Genomic DNA, 23,912 nt, shown 5'->3' with positions numbered 1-23,912 from the left:
AAAAGCACGTTGGCGAGCATAAGGATCGGGTCCCACCTGTAATTGGCGCTGATCCGTTCGTAAAGGTTGAGCCATTTGTCGACATCAACCCCATCCTGGCCGGAAAAGACGCCAGGATCACGAGCAGGAGGCAGAACGATGTAGGTGGGAGCCACGGGAGGGGCAGCGGGTGAAGACGATGTGCCTGCACCGACTGACATGGTCGGAAGCGTGATGAAGCGGCCGTTGCGGAGCTCCGTGATAGAAACAGGGAACTACCCAGCACTTCCACCACAAAGATGTTACGTAAAACGACACAAGGCGGGACTATTTACACGGTATTTACACTACACAGACACAGTAGCCAAGATGGTGGACAGCCACCAGCACCCGACAGAACTGTCTTCTTTGTCTTCTGCCCCTGGCAGAATGTGTCTCTCGTAGCAATATATATATATATATATATATATATATATATATATATTGTCACGATGCTGTGTAACTCGCTCGGCAAGCTTCGTCTGCCCCCGGAGAAATTGTTACGCTGCACGGCGCAGCCGACGGAGAGGAAGTACGAGTGTGCGCGAGGAGCTGGCCGCTGCCTGATGGGCTTGGATGACCGTGCTGCCCCTTGTGCTACGCAACCATCCATCATTCTTGTAAGCAAATATATATCTTACAATATAGTCTCTTACACATATATATATATATATATATATATATATATATATATATATATATGTAAGAGACTATATTGTAAGATATATATTTGATATATATATATATATATATATATATATATATATAGGAGTAACGGAATTGTTCAATGGGCCAAGCGTATTTAGGAAAATCATAAGCACAACTTCGCGGTTATCTTAGGTGTATTATTTACCCAACAGTTTCGGTCGGTGGCCCGACCTTTATATATATATATATATATATATATATATATATATATATATATATAGGGGTTCCGAAAGTTCAGTCAGCTCTTGCTGACTAAACTTTCGGAACCCCTATGGGAACTTTGTTGCCTACGTTGCTTGTCGTATCCCGAATTTTTTTTCCAGCAAGCCTCCAATCGCCTATTAATATATATATATATATATATATATATTGTTGTATATGTTCAATAAAGGGCTTTTGTACATCGGGACGGCTGGAGTCTGACTCTCACCTTAGAAAATACCACAGGAGCCCGTAGCAACAGTAGTCGGAGAGCCGTAGTCGGGGTGGGCAGGTCGAAGCAAAGCCTGGCTCTGCAAAGCAGCGCCTAAGTGCTCGTATGGCCTGAAGAAGCGACGAAGGCTCAGCAATCGATGCCAGGGAGTGGATCTTTTGTCAACATTACGTGCCTATTCAGCTTTACCCCGAGCATAGGAAGACCGTCATATAGTATAAAGGGGCTGAAATCATGAAGCATGTAATATGAAAGTGTTAGCTTTTCTTAGTTCGTTGCTTCATGATGGATGGATGCTATGCGCAATCCCCTTTGCAATGCGGCGGTGGGTTGTGCCACCAAACTCCTGTTGTTTTGCCCAATGTCCCACCTACATTTCAAAAAAAAAGAAATGCAACGAATATTTATTACTAAACTTTCGGAACCCCTATGGGAACTTTGTTGCCTACGTTGCTTGTCGTATCCCGAATTTTTTTTCCAGCAAGCCTCCAATCGCCTATTAATAATTTCTATTCCGGACATGATTACCTTCCCCCTGCTCTTGCTGAACCAAAGGGCTTCAAGGAGGCCAGAGGAGCCTAAATCGACCGCTGGGCAGATATCTTCACATTCGAACCAAACATGCGTCATCGTTGCCGTAGTTTTACCGCAGCACGCACATGCTCCTTCTTTCTTATTATACCTAGCTTTATAATTCGCGCGTTCTAATGCATCCTTATCTCGCTTCGAAAAGAGCTTCGCTTTCAGTTACCATAAACTGTTTATTTCCTGAATTCGTATTTTAGTCTTAAGTAGTTACTCATAGAGGTTTCTTTTCCATTGCCGTCACCCATGAGATCGGCTCAGCCTCTCTGACATTGCGCCTGACATTCTTTGTTGCCATATGTTGCTTACTATACCGGTCGCGTACATGCTGGTAAGCTTCCTAGTTCTTTTCCTCCACTGTGAATCAGTGGTTTTCCTGCACAAATATCTGAACACCTCTCCCAGCCCATTTACTTTCTTCCAGATTCCTCAGTCATTGCTCATAATCAATTTTACTCTGAGCTTCCCTCACTTCAAAGTTGACCAGCCCGTATCACCCTGCACCGCTTCATTTGTAGTCTTATAGTGAGCTCCCAAAGCGAGGCGTCCCACTAGCCTTTGGTTTCCATCGAGTTCTGATAGCACCCCTGACTTCAAGCAACCAACTGCATTTCCAAATGTTGGTCCTGCAACCATTACACCTTTCCACATACCCCGGAGCACCTCGTACCAATTGTATCACGACAGGGCTCTGTGTTTCATCTCGTCGTCCTCATCTACTGCAAGAAAGGTTCGTGAGAGAGCACGTGGCGCCGCGTTGCTCAGTTTTCCGCCGGTGCCGCCGTTCGCATGCGCTGAATTTACCAGCGCGCCCGAAGGTAGTTTGACTGAGCGCCATAAGTTCCACCGATGAAAAGACAGTTTAATTAAAGGGACGCGAAGCTGCGTTCCTAAACGTCACCATATGGTCCTTGCCCCTAGTGAATGTGAGCCATTCGTAAAGGCAAACCCACTAACAAGCCAACCTATTGCGATCACAGCATTGTCGAATTTCATGAAGGAAGCAAGAACCTCACACCCCAAGCGGTCCAGTCAGCTCGATATCAGTAGCGGAAACGCCTATCCTGCCAAAACAACTCTGCCTTAAGTGTCGCGGATGTAGCAGCATGGGGACGTAAGCGAGATGACTTATCGGTTCGAGCCGCAGAAGCACAATCAAAGCGACATAGACGCGACGACCCTCCAATTTGAGCCGCAGTGTCCATCGCAGAGGCCGCAGAGGCACACCGAGACTTCATGATCCTCCTGTTTGATCCGCCGAGTCAGAAGCAAAGTGCCGGAGTCGGCAAGCAAATACACCAGTCGAGACAGAGATTTAAACGAAGGCATTCACCAAACAATTTCTGGACAGCCCTTTCGGCCTACAACTGCTTGGTGGGCGATCGGTTCCAGTTCAAGAACGATCTCTCTGCCCGAGGCTCTGTTGTGGCTCTGCCTCACCAAGCGATGATCTCGTTGGAGTTTTCCGACAGTGACCTCTCGATATTTCGGTGGTACTCCTGGTGTCTGCAGTCGGTTCGCAAACACCAAATACCTCATCTGCCCACAGCCAATGGCTACAAGTAACCGCACAAGCCTCCTTACCTCCCTCTTCTCCGGAACATAGGTAATAGACCTGATTTCAGCCAGGATTTCTGAGCCGAGCAGCAGTCACATCATTGCAACCCGTCATCACATCTATAAAAACCTGCATCGACCTCCCATCCAAACCAACGATTTGATCTAAAACAGTCAGCCTATAACTACTCAATTTAGCAATCAAAAGACGGTCATCACTACATTAAAACAAATGAAGGCCACAGAACTGAACATGTCTACAAAATATTCCATTTTCTCACACAAACAACATTTGCGTTACACACTCGTAAATATCCAGTGATATTTTTTTACCTATCTTTATCTAGCAGTGTTTCCATAACTGCGAGAGTGACAGGGGATGCCACGTGGCTGCGTAGCCATGGTTGCATCTTGTGCCCTGAGCTTCAATTGAAGGCTTTGGACGGTGAGGAAACTTCTTTGGAGCTTTTCCTCTTTCCCATGGTTGGACGTTCTTTGTCATTTCCACATCGGATCTATTGTAGATGTACGAGGGCAAATCAAAAAGTAAAGAAAATGTTTATATAACATTTGATTACACACGAGAAGAATAACTACTCATATCAACGTTTCGTAGATATGTACTTGTGGTATTGTGCAATCAGCTTCTGTATCCTATCCGCGCAGAAGTATTTGGCTCCTCACGAAGCTATGTCTGCGCCATTAGGTGGAGCTCGTTGTCTTACCAGAACCAAAGGCCACGCATTGCCTGAGTCAAAGGACCGAAGATGTGGTAATTTGCTGGCGTCAGATCAGGGATGTATACAGATGATGCGGAAGCTCTAACAGCCTACGGTATATGTTCATCGGTTTGGCTCCCTCTGACCACACAAATTGCACGACGACTCTCTGACCCTCGACGATACGATTGAGGAGCACGCGACCCGTTTTCTCCGCGACACAATATAAAGTATACACGAGTTGACGTCAATCACTCCCGCTCTTCGTACATTCTCAGGCAAACACAAAATTTATCATTTTATATACAGAACGTTGATCACTGGGCATGTGCCCGCTCTTGGCCGAACTCCCTGATGCATGTTCCACAGTGACACGAATGCCCAATGTATTACATGTATTTATATATGTGTCATACTACACTGTGCCGTATACCTCTCATCAGCATTCTTCCCTAGAAAAGGATCGTGGTGACGCCGACAGGTTCCAACAGCGCGTTGAATATGCGCGTCATATTTTTTCGGAGAGGAGGAGGGGGGGGGTTGGACTGAGAGGAGAAGGGGCACACAGATTAGAAAAGACGGGGCAATTTATTGTTCGGTACAAATGACCAAACGCTCCAGAAAATGCACATGCATGTGAAGTGCGTTAGATGTTGTCCAACACGCCCTTGCACGTTTCGTCGTCGAACACCGCTACCTCCATGTCGCAGTTGTCCTCAAACTGGTCAACACATTCCTGCGGGACACTATGAACCGCATCTTTGGTGACCCATAGACCGCAGCCTGCAAAGGAAACAAAAGTAGTTTCCGGTATGAGTGCTGCTCAAGCGTAAGAGAAAAACGAAATTCTAGCACGCAGTAAAGAAATGAGCGGGTGTCTACATGCCGACGTGAGCTCTGCATCATCACACGTTACCGCCGTGATTTTTATTGCAACCCCAGAACATGTATTTTCCCCCATAGTCTCTTAGATTGTCTCTTAGAATTGCTATCGATTGCGATAGCAAATTAGTAGAGCTATACGAAGCAAGGATAGTAGTTTATTGGGCCGTGTAAAGTTGTATATATTCACTTGCTAACTAAACAGACAAGCACGGTGTAACGCGCACACACGTAAACATGCACACATCTCGCTCGATGACCGCGGAAACCCGATGTGAAAACGCCGGTGGGAGAAAGCGCGCCAGCAACAGCGGGCGAATTGACCTTCGCCCTGTCTCACGTCTCGCTTCAACGCGAACTAAATGTTGAAAGCACAGCGCATGCGAAGCTACCGGCCCTCGGCGCAGGCACTTTGCCCCCATCGCAGATCGAGATCGCTTTGAAGATACGGCGCTCGCGCGGCCACGCTGTGAGCAGCAGCCGACGTAGCAGAACGCATCCCCCCTCCCTCCCTCTCCTTAGCGTCACCTCGCCTCCCTGCCTCGCGCGCGAAAGAACGCGCGCTTCCGGCCTGCCTTTCTCCCTCGCATGCGCTACATTGAGCAGCGATTGCCGGCTCACCCTCGAACGCTTCCACTCGCATACACAACGTACGGCGCGCGGCGACGAGATTATCGCCGTTGGACTTTATACGGAACCTCACGGCGACAGCGACGGCAACGACTACGTCGACGGCAGAAAGGCGCTTAGAGTGTCCATATAATTGCTATCGCAATAAAATGTGATTATGTATATCATGCATTCTTTTGAGTTGTTGCTGGTTGTGATGCATAATGTGACTAAGGGTATTCTGATATGATTTTATATTATTTGAATATGTTGCCAAATGTTGCTTATATAACTTTGGCTGATGGGCTCGTTAAGCTGGTTACGCACATTTTTTCTCCTCCTCTCTTTCCCCTATGCAAATAATGGGAAAATTTCAAACTTCTACATCGACAAGCTAGGTCACGTCTTAAATGGAATATTTTCTAGGGTGAGCCATTCGAAAGTGCATATTTTTTATATAATACTCCTACCTTTGTAGAAAACTTAGGCTATTCCTTTCTTCGCTTTACATTCTGCTGGCATGTCAATTTTGTTACTTGAAAGGAGCCCTTCGGTTAAGCTTAGTCTTGCTCATAACGCGAACATATTGACTTTGGGAGTCTCGATACATGAAGACAACATGCAAATGTATGCCATGTATTGCGCCGTACAAATGTCGTGTAATGCGTGACGCCTCTGGTTTTACCGATGCTCCACAATCCACTGCCATGGACTTTATTGGCCCTGCCTAACCCTCGAAGGAGCGTACATACTATTATATGTTATATACATGCTGATAAAGCTACACCAAAATGGGGACGCAGGGACAGCCACCGCCGTGGCTCAATTAGCAGAAGACTGTAATCTTCGTGCATATATTCTGCGATGTCATTACGGCGGTGGGAAAATGTATTTTCTTCTACTTTATTCACTTTTTCTTGCGATAGCAATTATGCAAACACGCCAGGCGGACTTCCTATGTCGACGTTGGTGGCGCCATGAAGTTGCTTATAAAGTTCAAGTGCGATAACATCACTGCCACGCGCCGTATGCTGTAGGTGCGAGGGATAGCTTGCGATGATGAGTCGAAAAGGATGGTGGCTTCATATGGGAAGGGTGAGCAGTCATCTCACGCGCGCAGGGGGGCAGGGGGGCTTAGGGTGATGTGCGCGCGCTAAGAGGAGGGAGTAAGGCGGGGGGGGGGGGGGGGGGGAGAGATTAGTGCGCATCTCCGCATCTATTTTCGCTGCGGTGACTAAGCACGGCCGCCCACACCCTATCTTGGAGGCGATCTGCGATGGTCTGGAAGGCTACATGGCCTGAGATAGCTGATAGCTTTGGATGCGACGAGTTTTCGTGCGTCTAGTTCGTACTGAAAGGAGAGGCACCACGTAAAGGAATTCGCTTGCCGCTGCTGGCGCTCTTCAACACGCCACCGTTCTGACAGCGAGTGTCCGTGGTCATCGATTGAGATCAGTCATGCTTGCCTGTGCCGGCGTGAGAGCGTGCTTGTTAATTGAGTTAGTAAGCGAATGTTTGCAGCAGTTTATGCACTTGATAAAAATACTAACCTTACTTCGTATAACTGTCTAATAATCTGCTTTCGCAATGCATGCTACGCCTTTCCGATGAAATTGCGATTTTCTTTTCATTTGTAGGAGTACGAAGTCCATCGCAATATTTAATCATCCCACTTAACTAACTCTACACATCAAGAAGAACAATTAGTACCTCCAGTAATTTTGTTGAGGTGGTTGTTTGTTGGCTTCATATGATTTTAACAAAATGTTGTTCCATGGAATGCTGCTTCTACGTGCTCCCTACTAAGGATTTGACATCATGTAGCGATTAGCCTAGTTAAGTACGAATTCTTACTTCGTTTCTTCTTGAACGGGATGTCCACTACGACGCAGTTCTTATAGTTGGTATATATGAAATTCGCCGTTTTCTCGCCATCGGCACCTGAAACCAAAAGAAAGATAACGTGCTAAGAACTGCGCATCTGAACTCCTATTCGCAATGAGCTCTTACGCTATCATTGATCGTAAGAACACGTTCCTGCCAATCATGATGCGAGATATATTATTAGCAAAGGCGACCAGCCAATAACAAATAGGCATACAAACTAAAATACTTTGCTAATTCGGAACCTGAATTATATGTGTAACTTCGAGAATTCGGCTACTTGGCACTAGGATTTGGAAATCTGACTAGGACCAGAGCGGATGTAAAAGAAATATGTTATCTCACTATCGTTGAGCTTATCTGACGCTTTCACTGCAACAAACAGACGATTTGTGTACTTATATACAATATTCCTGGACATTACCTCAATTTTTTCATTAAAAACCATTTATTCATCCTTGCACGTCACAGGCACATGCAGGCAACAAGGACAAACCTTTTTACAAGTGATTATACGTCTCACTGGACAATGTCACTGTAATCTTTTGCGAACCAATAATCGCGCTTTTTCTTCATGCAGCATATTTATAGAACATTTCTTAGGTGGACCTGTGGAGGCGTTCACTGATCATTGTCGACCACGCTTTCTCTAGCAAACCTGAGTACGAGATCAATTATATACAATATCGGTCTACGCCTTGCTTTTTTTCATCCTAAATGTGAATTAAATTTAAGCAGCAAGAGTTCCAAGCTGTTGCGTGTAAATGGCGCCGTTCATAAAACTTGTGGGGATTTCGGCCGCATGAGAGCACCGCTGTGCGCAATCATCATCATCGGAGCTGGGCTCACGCGCCCGTGCCACGCGCATCGAGCCTTAGGGCAGAGCGGGATCTGGAGGCTGGACAGCAGTTGGCCTGGGGCTTTCGACTGTAAAGGTTGTTCTTTGCTTGTCTCCCGCCATCTATGTCATCTCTCAGAGCCTCAGCAGGTCACTGGCTCTGAAGCCACGGTCCTGAGCCCACATTAGCGCCCAACGGTGGGCGCCAATGTGGGAAAACACCTCGGCCCCGCGGTCCACGGCAGCAGCTCGCGCGTTCCTCGCACCACTGCTCGCGCGTCCGTTCTCTTCTTTGTCCACGGTTGGCTTCTATCCACTATTCACGTCAGCGATCCCACAAACTTTAGAACAGTTTCTCGGCTTTCTACATCAGTTTGGGCCCATGTCTGCGCGTGGCGCTATATCGGTGACGTCCTCCATTGTGATTCAAGCAAAACACAGCTCTGCCTTTGAAAAAACAAAAAAAACTGGTGAAAGTCTCACGAACACTGCGAGCTGACCGGCTCCCAAAATTTGAGCTGGTTTCAATATCAGGCTTGTGTGCTATACGTCCTGTGTTCGAATGCCTGTCGTCAGACAACTTTATTGCTAATAATTTAATAACGTTAGTTTAATTTTTTATATCTTCGTACTGATGAATTTGAAAAGTTAGGAAGCAATTTGAAGCAGAAGGGCCAAGTTTACAGAAATCCATGTACTAACCATCATTCCAATGCAGGCTGAATTGGCCTGCTTGCAATTTTCGTGGACACTAGTGCCACAGTTCCTGCTAGTAATCGTATGAAACGCTGGGCTTGCATCGGTAAATTATTTCGCTGCACTATTTTTCGGAAATACGTCATGGAACATAATACAAAGAAAGAAACCAGAAGAAAAAGTTCCACAACCATGCAAAATTTGGGAATCGAACCCACGACCTCTCGGTCCGCGACGATAGATCGCCGAGCGTTTAACCCATTGCGCCACAAACGCATTTGCAGAGAGCTACACAGACGCGCCTTATATATCTAACTCTCCTCCGTGTACCCGCGCTCTTGCTCGGGGCGGTGCCGCCGCCTACGAGCAGAAAAGAGAAGTACTGCATTATGACACTACCGCGCACCGACAGTGAACGCTTCGGTGGTCTCAGCTCTATGACGCCTCGATGCCAGCATTCGAAGGGACGCTGGCATCAAGAAGCACTACCAACGCCACCTAGGTGGCGTTGGTAGTGGCGTTCACCGTACTCAGCACAGCGGAGCGCGGCCTCCGCAATTAGGTCTGAAAATGTTTCTGAAGTTGATCGCGGAGGCTGCAATTACGACGCGCTGTACGCGCTGATTTGACTCGGTGATGATTTTACTATTTCTTGCTATCCCCTTAAACGCATTCGGCGTTGGAGGAAAGAAACGTACGAAAAAGTGCCTCAAACTTGGTAAGAATGCTTTTTTTTTCAAAAACCACAACATCAGGAAAGGTGGGCGTATATTCTAGAACTGGGAAACGTGCTAAAACTCATATTAGCCAAAAGAACCAGAGGCGATGAACTATAAATAAATTATTGTCGATTTCGGCTTCTCCTAGATAACCTCCGACGGGGAGGCAGTGAAACGCGACGTGCTAAACAAAAAATTATGGTTTACTCTCTCAGATAAACTGCACAAAGAAGTTGCTATCTATTTGTGTGACGTACATAATTGATAATTACTTTCCGAAGCGAATTTGGAGCCCCCATAAGGCTGCGCTGCTGGCTGCTCTTTAATTGACACATGAAGGGGATCACGTACGCCACCGCACGACACCGACGGCCTTCACATCCGCCGCACGAAAAACGTAGAGGAGCTCGCTTAGCTGTACAATGAATTGCTCTCATAGACTGCGCAAAAAAGTGACACTTCAAACGTAGTCAAATGACTAGATATATGGGTATTTGCGTAAAGGAGACTTTTTACAGTGATCATTAGGAACTTCGGATTAATTAGGCTGCGTTTCCCTCGTTACCAAGAGGTAAATAAAAGTGGCATTAGTGATTTTGAGTGCCCCACTTCCCGAATTATATCCAGTTCAAGCAAAATATTCGTTGTGTTATTTTACTATTCGTTTCATATTTACCGTCATCCACCGTGAGGACAGGTTTGTCAGGTGTTGGCCCTTCCTTTAAATGGTAGGTTAGGTTCTCTCTGAAAGAAACACAATATTTCTGCTCTCATGCATCGCTTAGGTAAAATGTAACCAAATATGTTTGAGCCACAGTGTAATTCTCTTGTCTTTAAAGCACTCAATCATATTGTCACGAAGATAATTGATTCTAGCTCGCCGAAAGAGAACAGCCTTCTTTAATGATGGCCGACACTCAAGAGAACGCGCGCATCCGTGCGCCCTTCGTCATCTTCTCTCCGGCGATCTTGTGCCTGTAGTGGGCAGCTGTAGCGGAGCACAGCTTTGGTTTCTGCGTATCGCGTCGGGTAGTCCGTTGCGACGACTATCAATTTGTTTCCTGCGGACGACGTAGGGAATGGACCGAGGAGATCAATTCCCACCTGCTGAAACGGTGCTGGAATATACACCTCTGAAATAAACTCGGACTTTTGTCTCACTTTCATTGTTACACATTTCTCTCCTTTGATTACTCCCAAGGAATGGTACGTGCGGGTACTGCCATTTGCGCAGAGTTTCGCACATGGCACATGGTGTGCCATTCCATGTGCATCTGGCTAGAAATGCCAACTTGTCTCGAACTTTTTTCCCAAGCGATCGAATGAGATAGTATTATACAACGTACTGAAGTCCGAGCCTACTCTCTTAACGATGCATAATTACGGCAGTGACAAAAAGAAGCTGCAAGGATAATTTTTGCAAATGCAACAACACTCAGGAACTTGATGTTTTATTCAAGAAAACGTGAAATGACGGCCAAGGTGCCACCAGCCTTCACAGATGCTTCGAATGCCGACACTTCCATTCAAAACAACTTCTTTTTTATTGAACTTGATAAATATTACTATGGTCACCGCAAAAATTTTGTACAAGTTATCTGACACACTAAATAATAATTTGCTCAAAGCATCTGAAACGCTCACAGGTTTCCTCGCTTCCCGGGATAATTATGGGGGTTAGAAACAGAAGCTTCAAGGATAATGTTTACTAATGCAAGGACACTCTGGAACTTGATGTTGCATTTAATGAAAACGTTAAATACAATAAAGGTTCCGTCGGCCTTCACAGATGCTTTCACATGTTTAGTATTCACAGATGAAAACTAGGCCAAAATTGTCTTAGTTTTCATATTTAGAGAAAATGTTCCGACCCTATGTTTGACCCCTACCAACGTTTCAATTCGGTAGATCAATTATGGGCTTCGAAAATACTTAGTGAATAGTCGTTTTCTATCAATTTTCATGCTTTATAAGAGGAGAGTAGTTTGTTTTGCAGGTCTTCCTCGATAAAGTATGCGAGGCACGTTATCTACTGCTCGTTATAACAAGAAACGTGTTGTGAACCATGATGGCATATTCTCGGTAATTTCCTTATAGTCTTTGCTTATTTCTTATTCAAGTTTTCCACATACTCATACTGCCATAATCCGTAATCTTTCCCAGAGTTATAAAAAAAACGGTACAATACAGACAATTCAAATTTGGTCAGAAAAAGTGACATGTTATGTGTCACTTAACAAACGTTCATGAATCTCGCCTAATTAAAAGTGCCACAAATACTTACAGAAGCGTCGTTTTTTCTGTATTTTCATGCGTCATACGAGGTTTGTCGTTGGTGTACGCAGTGTAATTGTAGAACTGAGCAAGGCATGTCACATATACTTAAATAAAATGAGGGCCACGTTATAGGTAATATGAACACAATGTTCGGAGTGTGTGGGTTAATTGCGTCTTTTGCAATAAATTACGTGTGCAAGTGCTCCAGACCAAAATGTTTGTATTATACGTGTACCATCATGTTTATCCCGCTGCCCTGGAATAACTACAAATACCACGGACATCAAATTTAGTGAACATTGCGGAAATGCACGGCAAGTTTTGGTTGCGATGTTAAACGCGTGTGCATCAAACACAGACTCCATATCGAATTCTTTTAACAACTGTTTCAAAGTGTTATGGAGCCATTTCCTGCTCTTTTCCAATGCTCCAAGAAAACTTTACGTTGCACCATGTTTATATTTGACGAAAATATAGATCACATAATAGGCTATGTGTAGGCGAAGTACAACGCAGATGGGCAATTGGCGGAATTTGCAATAAATTATGTTTGCAAGCGCTATGGAGTGTTATTAGTGTGTTTTAGGACCGGCGTTGAATTTATCCCGGTGCCCTAGATGGCAAAACTAAAAGTGCCACCAAGACCAAATTTAGTGTAATTGGAAAGAACACGGCAGCAAATATATGTGCGAAGTTAATCCCTGTGGAATTTCTTAATCATGTGTTCAAAGTGTCATGCGGCCATGATAAGCTTTGCTTCCAAATGCCGCGCGATAATTATAAATGACACCAAGTTTTTATTTAGTGAAAATTCGTGGTCTAATTAAAAGCTCTGAAAATGATTGCTGAATCCTCGTTTGTTTCTGTTTCCTATACGTCATTGACTTTTCCCCGGCATACGCAGAGAACTAAACAAGGTCCCATGTTTATATTTCTTCAAACTTGGCAACAGGTTGTGGTTAATGAGCAGGCTAAATTCAGAGGGTGTGGACTAACTATTGCCTCAACAGAAAATTATATATGCGAGTGATGTGGAGGATCATAAGCATGTTTTACGAACACTGCCGAAGTTATACCACTTTCGTGGGAGAGCTATGAACTCGCGCGAGAACAAAAAAAAAAAAAAAGAGACGGTAAAGGGGGGGGGGGGGGGGGGCTATCAGCGAATGTCCTTGTTCAGTGAAATGTTTAAGGATGCATTCCTTCACAAAATTCTTCACGAATGTTCGTAAGCATCAGAAGCGGGAAAGGCTTCAAATGACCAGTCGCATATGGGTGACATTTTAAAAAGGTGCTTTCGTTACCGATCATTGAAACTTTTATTGCCATTTCTCGATACAACCCGCTTCGCAGGACATTGCGTTATGTTCTTTGCTAGGTTACACAAGCCTGCGGTCTTTTTTTGCGCTTTCATTTTTATAGTGAATAAAAAGCAGTTGCATTTTCACACCAATGAATTCGTTGTCCCTAACTTTTGGAAGCAGCGCAGGTTTCAGACCCTCTGTCTATAACATCGATTGTTCTGAAAAGCCGCAAGTATACGAAACCCCGCTAAGTCAAATGGTAATGAAGCCAAGAAGACGATAGGGGAAATTAACCGTATAGTTATTGAAGTTCTAAAACAATAACGAAAAAGGAAACAAAAGTTGAGGAACGCACAGCTTGATAATATTGCAGGAAGTTACCTTTTCGTCAACTTTCACTACCATTTGCTTGGTTATCGCAAAAGCAAGTATACGGATGCGCGAGGTGCACTCGTTGGCGTTGGCACCATCGTGTTGTTCTGCTATCGACAGAGCATGCGCGTGCTGGGTTAGAAGGTCTCCAAAGACGTGGTGTGGGTTGGACTGCAAAAGCGGCGAAGCCTTGTATATGCACAGTCACGCTACACTGAATCAGCTCTGCCGGAGCCAGGTTCAAAGCGCTCTGCCAAAGTGGTCAAAATGCATCCGCGCCTGGCATGAGTGGTGAGCAGACACAGCGTTGCTGTTGATCGGCTGCGTGCTTACCGCACCGTGGTGCGTACACTGTTCTTAGTGAAACGGACAGTAAAGGCCAAGCTCAATATATGTAATATTTTCTTTGGGCACCGACAGACGCCGACAGATTTCGTTCCGCCTCCTATCGTGCATCATCCAGGTGCAACAAGTCCAACTCTCTGGCGACGATTCTCGTAACACCAGCATTCTGTGAGGCCTTCAGCACGGCGGTACACCTTGCTATCACTTTCAATGCTTCGCCGTCGGGTGAAGTTGCCAACTGTTATTCCTATATTTAAATAAAAATAGCAAGTTATATCAGTGTTGGTTGACTTAAGGGATGTCCGAGTATTCAAAATTTAGAATACAAATCAAGTAATTTTTGCTTTTTACTTTCTATTCAGTTTCAGAAGTCCAGAATTGACGATTCGAGTTTCCCAGGTACTCATTGCGTTCAAGCTCTATTAGACACAACCGAAGTTCTTGGAGTTTACAGGGAGAAAGACTGATGCCAGTGACAACTCTTCCGAACGATTCTGTTGCACGAGAAAAGCGGTTGCTGGGCAGACACACCAGCTCCTAAGCAAGCACATGGAGGAAATAACTTAAGCACCGTAGTTTCCGTTCGTTCAATAAACATGTTTGAAATTAGGCACACTACGATTTTTCTTGATTTCGGCATAGCAATTTATCCTTTGGTCAGTATGGCTATGCTTGGATTCATTTAAAACGATGTGTGGTGCTGTACTATTTCGCATAGTTCCTTCAAAGAGCACTATGTTCTACTGCGTCCATCTGGTTGGTAGCGTTCTGCTTCTTTGTTTTATCTTGTATCTTGTGACGTACAAGATACAAACCCATTTTCTTTCTTTCTCGTTTGAAAGCCTTAAAGCCGAACTAGCATTTTGTTGATATCGAGAACACATGCGTGAAAAAAGTTAAATAAGCCTTTTGTTTCCTAGCAGTATCCATGGAACCTGCATTTTTCACATTGGTTACAATAAGAGATATTCAGGGTTTCATCGGGTATACGGAGGTTCTGTCTCTGAAATATTGGAATTCGGTCTGATTCGAAAATTGTCCTATTCGAACTCGCCTACTTTGTGTTGCTGAATATAACACAAATTCCTGTCCCACAATTTTATCCTCGCATATATATATATATATATATATATATATATATATATATATATACATTGTACTAAAGGCGAATGACCGCGTTCGGATGTCTGGGGAAAGAAGACGACGATGAGCGGTGGTTGTTTTGACGCTCTAGCTCGCGCTCGCCAGTGACCAGACCGGCCTTTCGAATAGCCTTCTGCAACGCAACGTCCAGGCCTGCTTGACGAACAACACCCCCATTTTCAGTGGTGGAGTGGCTGGATACCGTTCATGCTAGAACTTTGCAGCCGGACGCTACCACCAGCTTTCACCATGACTGATCCTGGCACAGTGCAAGTTGCTCCCGTGCCAACAACAATCCTCTGTACTTACGTGCCCCGACAACGCGACCCACCTATATTTAGCGGCACCGACCACCAGGACGTCGAGGATTGGATCGTCGAGCACGAACGAGTGAGCTCTTGTAACAAATGGGATGACCACGCCAAGCTCGCGAACGTTCACTTTTACATCACCGATGTAGCCGTGCTCGGGTTCAAAAACCATGAACCCGAAATCACGAACTGGTCGACCTTCACGGCAGCCGTCGTGGAGGTCTGCGGTCGTGCCGCCGTGCGCCGGCTTCGCGCGGAAGAGCGCTTGCTCAGTCGAGTCCGACGCAGGGAGGAGACTTTTACGAGCTACATCGAAGATGTTCTCTCCCTGTGCAAGTGCGTCGACCCATCTATCACCGAACGGGAAAAAATAAAGCGCATCATCAAAGGAGTCGACGACGATGCATTTCAGATGCTTGTCGCTAGGAATCCATAGACGGTAGCCGACGTGATACAACTCTGCCAGACTTAAGACGAGCTGCGAAAGCAGCGTGCTTCGACGCGCCGTGCTGCTCAAGATACAGCAGACATTTCCACCCTTGCCAACGACGCCGCTGCTGATCATACCGTTTTGCTACCACGCATAAAGCAGTTCATCCGCGAGGAACTTGCACGTCAACTTTCCCTTGGCGCCCACACACCTGAGCCAGCACCGTCATCTTTAGACCCACCTCTTTGCCACGTCATTGAGACGCAAGTCGCCCAGGCACTACCAGCTGCCCCTCCGGCGTTGCCTGTCACTACGCCATTAACCTACGCTGCCATTTTTGCCAGACCACAGGCCCCATCTCTTTCTGGCGCCTACCGGGCCACCGGGTCCTTCTACACGTCGCCGCCACCCTCACGCACGGTGCCCCATCCTTCTTCACCCACCGGACCATCTACTGTGAACCCGTGGTGTACCTTCGATAACCGGCTCATGTGCTACGCATGTGGTCTTGCGGGTCATATAGCCCGCCACTGTCATCGTCGCAGCTTCCGCTCTCGAAACGGTGTGGCTTCACCAAACTATCAAGCTGCTCATCATTCACCACGAGTTTCTTCTCCTGTCGACGACCTGTTTTCTACACGCCGCCCGTTTGACTCACGCCGGTCGTCTTCTCCCCGTCGCCGATCCATCTCCCCGACTCTTCCCCGACCTAGCCCCGCACGAGAGGAAAACTGACACATTGTCTACGCCGTGTCCTGACCTCGACGGCCACACTACACCTAAAGTGTTTGCCGCCGCTGACGTCCATATCGCCCCTTAGTCCGTCGTTCTGGTGCCTGTGTTGTCGCCTGCCGCCACCAGCTCACCTGTTTTGTTTTCTCCTTCTGCAGCTCCTGCTCGTCGCCGAAACTTCCTCCTACCATGCGCTGTCATCAACTTCTGCAATGGTCCAACTTCTGCCCGAACCGGGCTCGGGTTTTTTGACGCGGGCCCGGGCTGGGTTCGGGCTTTCTGCGAGTTATTCTCGGGCTTCTCAACTCTGAAAAACATGTATTTTTCGGTCTCGGGCCGGGTTCGGGCCGGCTTCGAGCCGGGCTCGGGCCGGGCTCGGGCTTAAGTTAAAGGGGTGGCGGGCCGGGCCGGGCGGGTAACGTAGATTATTTCCGGGCCCGGGCCGGGCCCGGGTCTCGCCATAAAAGCTTTGATCGGGCTCGGGCGGGCCGCCCAATGTAAAAACGGGCCCGGGCCGGGCCCGGGCCGCAAAAATCGGCCGGTGCAGTGCTATTGTTTCGAGACTTTTGACTGCCCCTTAGAGGATGCAATGCTGGAGATAAGGCATTACTACCGATTTGCACCGTCGCTCCTGCCGCTGGCACCGATGCTCCTGTCAACATATTCTTAAATGCCGTCGATTCCAACCTCACACCTGCACAGCACAAGTAAATCGTGCAACTCCTGCAGCGTTTTCGAGCCTGCTTTGACCACAATCAGTCTTCCTTAGGTTGAACGTCAGCAGTCGTTCATCGCATCGATACCGGTCCACAAGCACCATTGCGCCAGCGCCCATACCATGTGTCGACTGCAGAACGTCATGTCATCGCTGAAAAGGTAGACGATATGCTGAAACGTGGAATAATCCAGCCCTCCAGCAGTCCCTGCTGGAGGGCTGGATGACCGCGAATGCCCGCGGTCATCCAGCCGGCGAATGACCGCGTTCCGATGTCTGGGAAAAGAAGATGATGAGCGGTGGTTGTTGTTGCCGCTCGCGCTCGCCAATAACCAGACCTGCCTTCCGAATAGCCTTCTGCAACGCAACGTCCATTCCTGCCTGAACAATAACACCCCCTTTTTAATATATATATATATATATATATATATATATATACATAATGTGTGTGTGACGTACCGCACAAGGACGGTGCGGTGCATTAATAGTGAAAGGAGAGGAAGACGAAGATTAAAGGCAGTGCTCGGGCGACCATGTTTGTTTCCGTCCGCAACCTCCTGCTCGCGTCACACAAGTCGACAGGATAAAGACCTGGCCGCCACCCCATCGGGATCACATCATCATGCAAGTATTAAACACCACGCCGTGAACCCCAAGCGCAGAGATCCACCACCTACACTGACCAGCATCATGACCGAATCACCGCTAGCCTTGTACATACCCAAGTACAACGAATCAGTGGACGATGGGTCTTCGAGTTCCACGCATCGGCTGCATCATGGTCAGAACGGGAGATGGTCGCCAGCTTCGATGAATATCTGACCGGTGAGGCATTTCGCTTCTACCTGACCCACATATTTGAATATAAATAATCATGGAAAGAAATCAAAGAAGAGATGATCAGTCGATTTAAAGTATACGCTGCAGACTCCCTCATTATCCAACAGCTGGAGAAATCGCAACTGGGTCGCCGTAGTCACCCGCAGGTTCCACATAGCAATCATCATCAGTGCCAACCAAAGCCACCCATGACTCGAGCATCGACAAGTTTCTCATGTAGAGATCCTCCCAAAAAGACGAAAGAAAATCGCACGCCTACCATGATTTCATCACGCAGAATGGACATAGTAAAGCCTCCGTTCGCTGAGCGATATCGAAGTCGCATCGCTTCAAGACCAAACCTTCCATCAGGTTTCAGTGCCGTGCAAGCATCGCGAATATGTGAGCCTTCATCATGTTATCATACCCCTGCCATCGCGAATACATCAGATACGTTTACTGCGTCTTATACGTGCGACCCACCGCCTGGTTTCAAGTCACGCCAGTCTTCTATGACGCTTATTCCGCAGCGCGTGCTTCGCAGAACTGCTTCGTTCACGCATGGCACCTCGAATTTTCCAGAGTCAGACCTATCACTGGAAGCGCATGGTGAAGTCACGTCTACAGCGACATCATCCAATGATCGAGCATCCAGGATTCCAAGCTGCATTAATTCAGACAACGGTACCGTTCACGCCAGTCAAGTAAAGAGCGCTGCTGTTACTTCCAGTGGTGACATGAAGCAGACTGCCTTCCCGCCAAGGCTACAGGAGGAAACCACCACGAACGTGTGCTCTTTTCACAAGGACGACAATTCACTTTCGGCAGCAGCGCATAAGCCACGTTCGTTAGGAGAACAAGCCACTTCGCAAGACACAATGTTTCTTCCGCGCACAACACCACAACGAGCCACTGCCTCTGCAGAAGCGTCGTAGGCACCTAGCGTCGCACCCTGCCATATGACAGTAGCGCCCACTCATTATGGCGTCCCAGCAGCCTCAGAAGACCCTTCTGTGAAGCCTGGCACAATGATTTTGTCCCCAGACAAGTCTTCCGCAAGCGACCAATGCACCAGCTACCCACCGATTACCACGTCGATTTTCAACACAAGTCAAAGGTCAAATCTGATGGAAACACAACCTCAGCAACTCCCGCCGCAACATCATAAAGTTCAACATCAACTCCAACAACAAATTCAGTGACCCCGACGACGGCTTCGACATATTCGACGACGAAGAGCATCACCGAAAACCCAGACTCAGCAAGAAAGGCGTGAACGCGCAAGCCATGAAACCCAAGTAGGTGGTGTCCCAGGCAACGAACATCACCAAGGACCTTTATAACATGTCCAGTCAAGATTGCGCGTTTTGCGGGGACAACTGCGCCGACACCAAATGCGATGGCAAAACAGAATGATACGATTTCCTGGCCTCATAAGACTCGACCCACGAGCGGTCATTTCAGGAACCACGAAACTCCAAGCATCAGAAAGAAGTCGACTCACGCACCAACGGTACACCTCACGCGAACGCACTATCCCAAAAAAAAACTCGCAACGTGTACCCCTTCATCCGCACTAATTTCAAGAACAACCATCGCTCCTGCTACTTCAATGCACTTGAACTGTACGCACTTGCATCAGTCGCTCAACGCATACTACGACCAGTGTTCACGAGCTACGGCACATGCAGACGTCCTCGGGTACGAAACAGTCAGGCTCGTCCACCAGAGCTATGCATCAAGTTACCGGATCGCTACACGTTTCTTTGAAGCTGTCAAGGGTTACCGAGACATCTTGGACTAACGCAAATTCATATGCTTTTCATTCATCCGCCCTTGCAACTACGACTCTCTCGAGGGGAGGGGGAAGCGTGTGACGTACCGCACAAGGACGGTGCGGTGCATTAGCGGTGAAAGGAGAGGAAGACGAAGATTAAAAGCAGTGTTCGAGTGACCATGTTTGTTTCCATCCGCAACCTCCTGCTCGCGTCATATATATATATATAGATGCACCACCACCACATAACCATTCTAGGTGCTCGCCATTTGCACCCCATTTGCACTCACGCTTGACGTCCGTTCAGGGATGGCAGCAGCCATACGTATCTAGCAGTCTTTTTGTTCTCATCAAGATGTTCACGCACAACCACCACACAGTCCAGATCTCCGTCGCCATCCGCATCAAGCACGGCAACGGCGGAAGTGACGACCTCAAACATCTGCAATATAAATTGCGAAGACAAATGTGCCATTGAGCCGAGGCTAAGAGAACTTGTATTAATAGTATTCGATATTTTGTCACAGAGCAGCTATACAGAGACCTTGTACCAAATGATCGGCACGCATGTAACTGAGAGTTTTAAAAAGGCAAAAATTTTTATTCTTACCCATATCAAGCTGCATTGTACACCCCTGCTGCTTGTGAGAAATCAAAATACATTGTCAGAGTACCTGCGAGTGCTCACAAAGTAATTATATCTGGCATGGAGGTATGGCTTGTGCATAGCTGTATCATTCTAATGTTCTTCTGTATTATGTTCTACCTCTTGCCATAAAATGAAGGTATAAGTTCTACTAAGCGGTTCCTAACACCATATGCAGGGAACAGGATCTATCCCTGCACGTACAAGCGCATGTTTGAACGGCGAATGTACTGTGGTACTTTGGGGTGAAATTTTAATTCAGTTCCTTCAATTGCCAGTACTGGTCTTAAAAATTGCAGTTTGATCGTTTCTTGTTCATACCAACCAGTTGCTAATTTTGAACAAATGCTGCCAGAGTGCTAAAATTCACTTTCATATCAATTTTTACTCGTATGCTGAGGCTTCCTAAGCACTCAGGCATAGAGCCAATTTTTTTTATAATACCTATTTTTATACTAATATATACAGCCGGTAGCTCAACATCAATTACCTTTCATTGCCCAAAAACTTTGGTTCTCGCTGATTTAAAGGCTGGATCTGTATTAATGTAATGTTTCAATGCAGGTAATAGGACCACACGCTACAAATATAATTCGGATGTCTAGTCTCTGAATAAATCACTTAGTGTCTTTACGCACCTAAACAAGCACATTAGCGTTAGTGATCCTAATTTTCGGCATCTTTTATCTACTCCGTAATGTTTCTGTTCTTTTGACGATACTTCCATATATAAAGTACGAGAGTGTCTGCCATTAGGACGGAAGCACTCGGCGTTTAATGCGATGTCATCTGTTATGTTAAAAGCGTTCCGCAACATGGGACAGAATTCACAGGGTCCTTAGCCTTAGACGATGTATTCTTAAGAACGCCATATTTTGCAGCATAAGATTATATTACTTACGTTAGCTTTTAGGGTGGAATTACCTATGAGGACAATCTTTTACCTCGCATCAATTACGTCCAACGCCTCGAAACTTTTTCACTGCCTAATATAGTCGTGTCAGTTGATCACCGTAGCAGTGAAGTCATAAGTGCTTGGTTGTAGTCATTTCTAGGCATGAAATAAAAACATTAGGCACTTCGGTTATAAAAGCAGGGCCTGCGGTTAACGGAATGCTTGCCGTGTTTTACGCTTCCCTATAGTGGTTGTTATGGTAGATGGGAAGGCTCAAACAAAAACAAAATCTATGCTCCGCTTTCTTCAGCTTCAAATGGTACGTTTGTCGCAGAAATGTACAGTCTTCCCGTAGCCCAGTTTCTTGTGTACGTACCTTAAATGCATCCGTGACATCGTGTTTCAGTTGGTGTTTTGCTTTGCCTGAAGCGAGAGGCACTTCTAGCAATAACGCTGAAAATATCACTAAGAGGAAACAGAACAGTGACCGCATGCTTCCACTGAAAACGCCCATCGCTTTAGCTGTTTCGCTCGACTGCCCAACTAGCAATGACAAAACTCAGACCCCTACAATGGGTTTAGGTACTTACATACTTTGACAGCGAAGCGTTTTTCTTCTTTCTGAGGTGACAGTTTCATAAGCAAGTACACTACGTTCAATTACAAGCGCTCAATGTTTCATATATGTCGCAGACGTCAAAGCGATTACTTTTTTTGACAGTTTTCTGCTGCTTGTCCTATGTTTTCACTCTTTTGATTATGTGCGTTAATACATCATTTCATTTATTTACCGTCCGGAAAATTGGAAGCATCGATTTGAATTCAGCTAATTGGAATCAAAATTGGATTCAGCCGAAAGTGATTGACATAAAGGCCAAAAAACAGAGATAAGAGAAAGTTGTGCCAATCACACCGGAAGTGGCATTATACAATGTGTATAAAAGGTGCTGTTTTCTTTTCTTTTATTGTATTAGCGCATATATGCCAGAACTTGGGTAATTTAAGAAAACCGATGTATTTTCCAGGTATAATTGTTTCTAGGACCTCAGAAAGCAGAATAAGCCTTTTTTGATTTTGTTTTCGAACTGAATTTTTGTAGTTGTCCTACATATCGGACACAGGGAAGATATACTACTTCATTGAATGATGCAATTTGAAGCATTTCCCATGGACTCCGATGTCGCAGTTTGTTTGCTTGCCCTGAGGGATCACTGTGTGGTCAACGTGGTCAAATCGACTGTGGGCTTCCAGTAAGGATTGCCGGCTTTTTCCTCGCAATGGCTTAAAGCCATTACTTTTCATGTACGGCATCGCTATCGTCTTTCGAAATGTGAGGAACTCTGTTTTGCCCCTTCCCATTCTGTATAACAGGAATGAATTATCCACACATGCATCAACAAGATACGTCAAAAGTAAACAATACCACTTCTTTGCTCTAACGGCTGTACGGTACTTAGCAATACCTTAGTGCAGTGAGTCAACTCCTCCCTATGTTGCCATTGTTCGTGGAAATCAAGAAAGGTTGCTGCGCCGTGACTATGGACCCTTTTCTTTCTCGAATATCTTTTTACCATTTGCGTTGGTTCGACCCCGTGAGAATTTGAGACGGTGGTTACTGTGATGTGGTCCTTCCGGCGACATACGATAATTTCATATTCGGCGTCGACTTTGTTATCGTAGAAGCCTCGAGTCTTACTTTTCATTTCTCTCTGTGTGAGGATGAGACAGTTTTCCATTTGGTTATCCGCACAGACCCTCTGCACTTGACACTTATGGACGAAAGCGTTCTAAAAAAATTAAGACTTGAAAAGAATTTGTCAAATAACACGTACGTGAAAACAGAAATCAAGCTTTGTTTTTATCCTCGAAACCATTTCTGTAACAAGAGATCCTCCTAGGCCAAGCTTGTTTTATCATCAACGTTGACGCCATACTCCCCTTGGTAGGGCTCAATGGATAGCAAATGACCCAATGAGGTGCAAACGCACCACAATTTATAGCCGAACCGGATTGGTTCATAAACTGCGTGCATCCATGCTTTGCGAAGTACTCGCACATGCTTTTATCAATGCTGAAGGAGTCTAGTAATGGAGCATAGAGCAGAAACAGCTCATTCAAGAGTCTAAACAATGTTCTCAGTTTTGTGAATTTATCTTCTTGTGCAAGGTTGCTGTTGTCAGCCACATGTAGTTTTGTGAAAATGGCTTCAAATCTCTCACGCCTCATTGAGTTCGCGACGAGTTTATTATGAGAATCACGTGAGTTTTCTCACAACATTGACGCCTTATTGGAACCGGCACATAGCCACTGAGGAGCAGAATGCCGAGAAAACATTTAATCTCACCTGCGTTCACGTTCAACAACCGATTCTTCGGTTTTGCGTAGGTGTCGGTGTGTTCAACAAGCAGGTTTAGCAGGTTATCGAAACATTTTCGAATACCTCTATTGCAGTTAGCTGTGCTCCTTCAGCGTTGCCTGAGTCACACGAGTGGGCAGTT

General features: G+C 46.1%; 1 protein-coding gene across 8 annotated transcripts in view; it reads right to left on the bottom strand.

Moving 5' to 3' along the window:
• Positions 1 to 4,596: 4,596 nt before the first annotated feature.
• LOC119441915 (uncharacterized) overlaps positions 4,597 to 23,912 on the bottom strand; it is a 130,183-nt gene continuing 110,867 nt past the window's right edge. For 5 of the 8 annotated variants that reach the window (XM_049661723.1, XM_049661724.1, XM_049661722.1 and 2 more), the window contains exon 6: positions 4,597 to 4,717. In XM_049661723.1, the coding sequence (XP_049517680.1) occupies positions 4,667 to 4,717 (51 nt within the window). In that variant the 3' untranslated portion in view covers positions 4,597 to 4,666. Of the gene's footprint in view, positions 4,804 to 7,365; positions 7,453 to 10,324; positions 10,393 to 20,163; positions 20,316 to 21,790; positions 21,958 to 23,912 lie in introns of those variants that run through there. The other 3 variants (XM_049661719.1, XM_049661718.1, XM_049661720.1) reach the window with 3 other exon arrangements.

The sequence above is a fragment of the Dermacentor silvarum genome, chromosome 2 (assembly GCF_013339745.2).
Source record: "Dermacentor silvarum isolate Dsil-2018 chromosome 2, BIME_Dsil_1.4, whole genome shotgun sequence".
NCBI classification, from domain to species: Eukaryota; Metazoa; Arthropoda; class Arachnida; order Ixodida; family Ixodidae; genus Dermacentor; species Dermacentor silvarum.
Note: the sequence above shows the minus strand (reverse complement) of the source record. Positions and strands in the feature narration are given on the sequence as shown.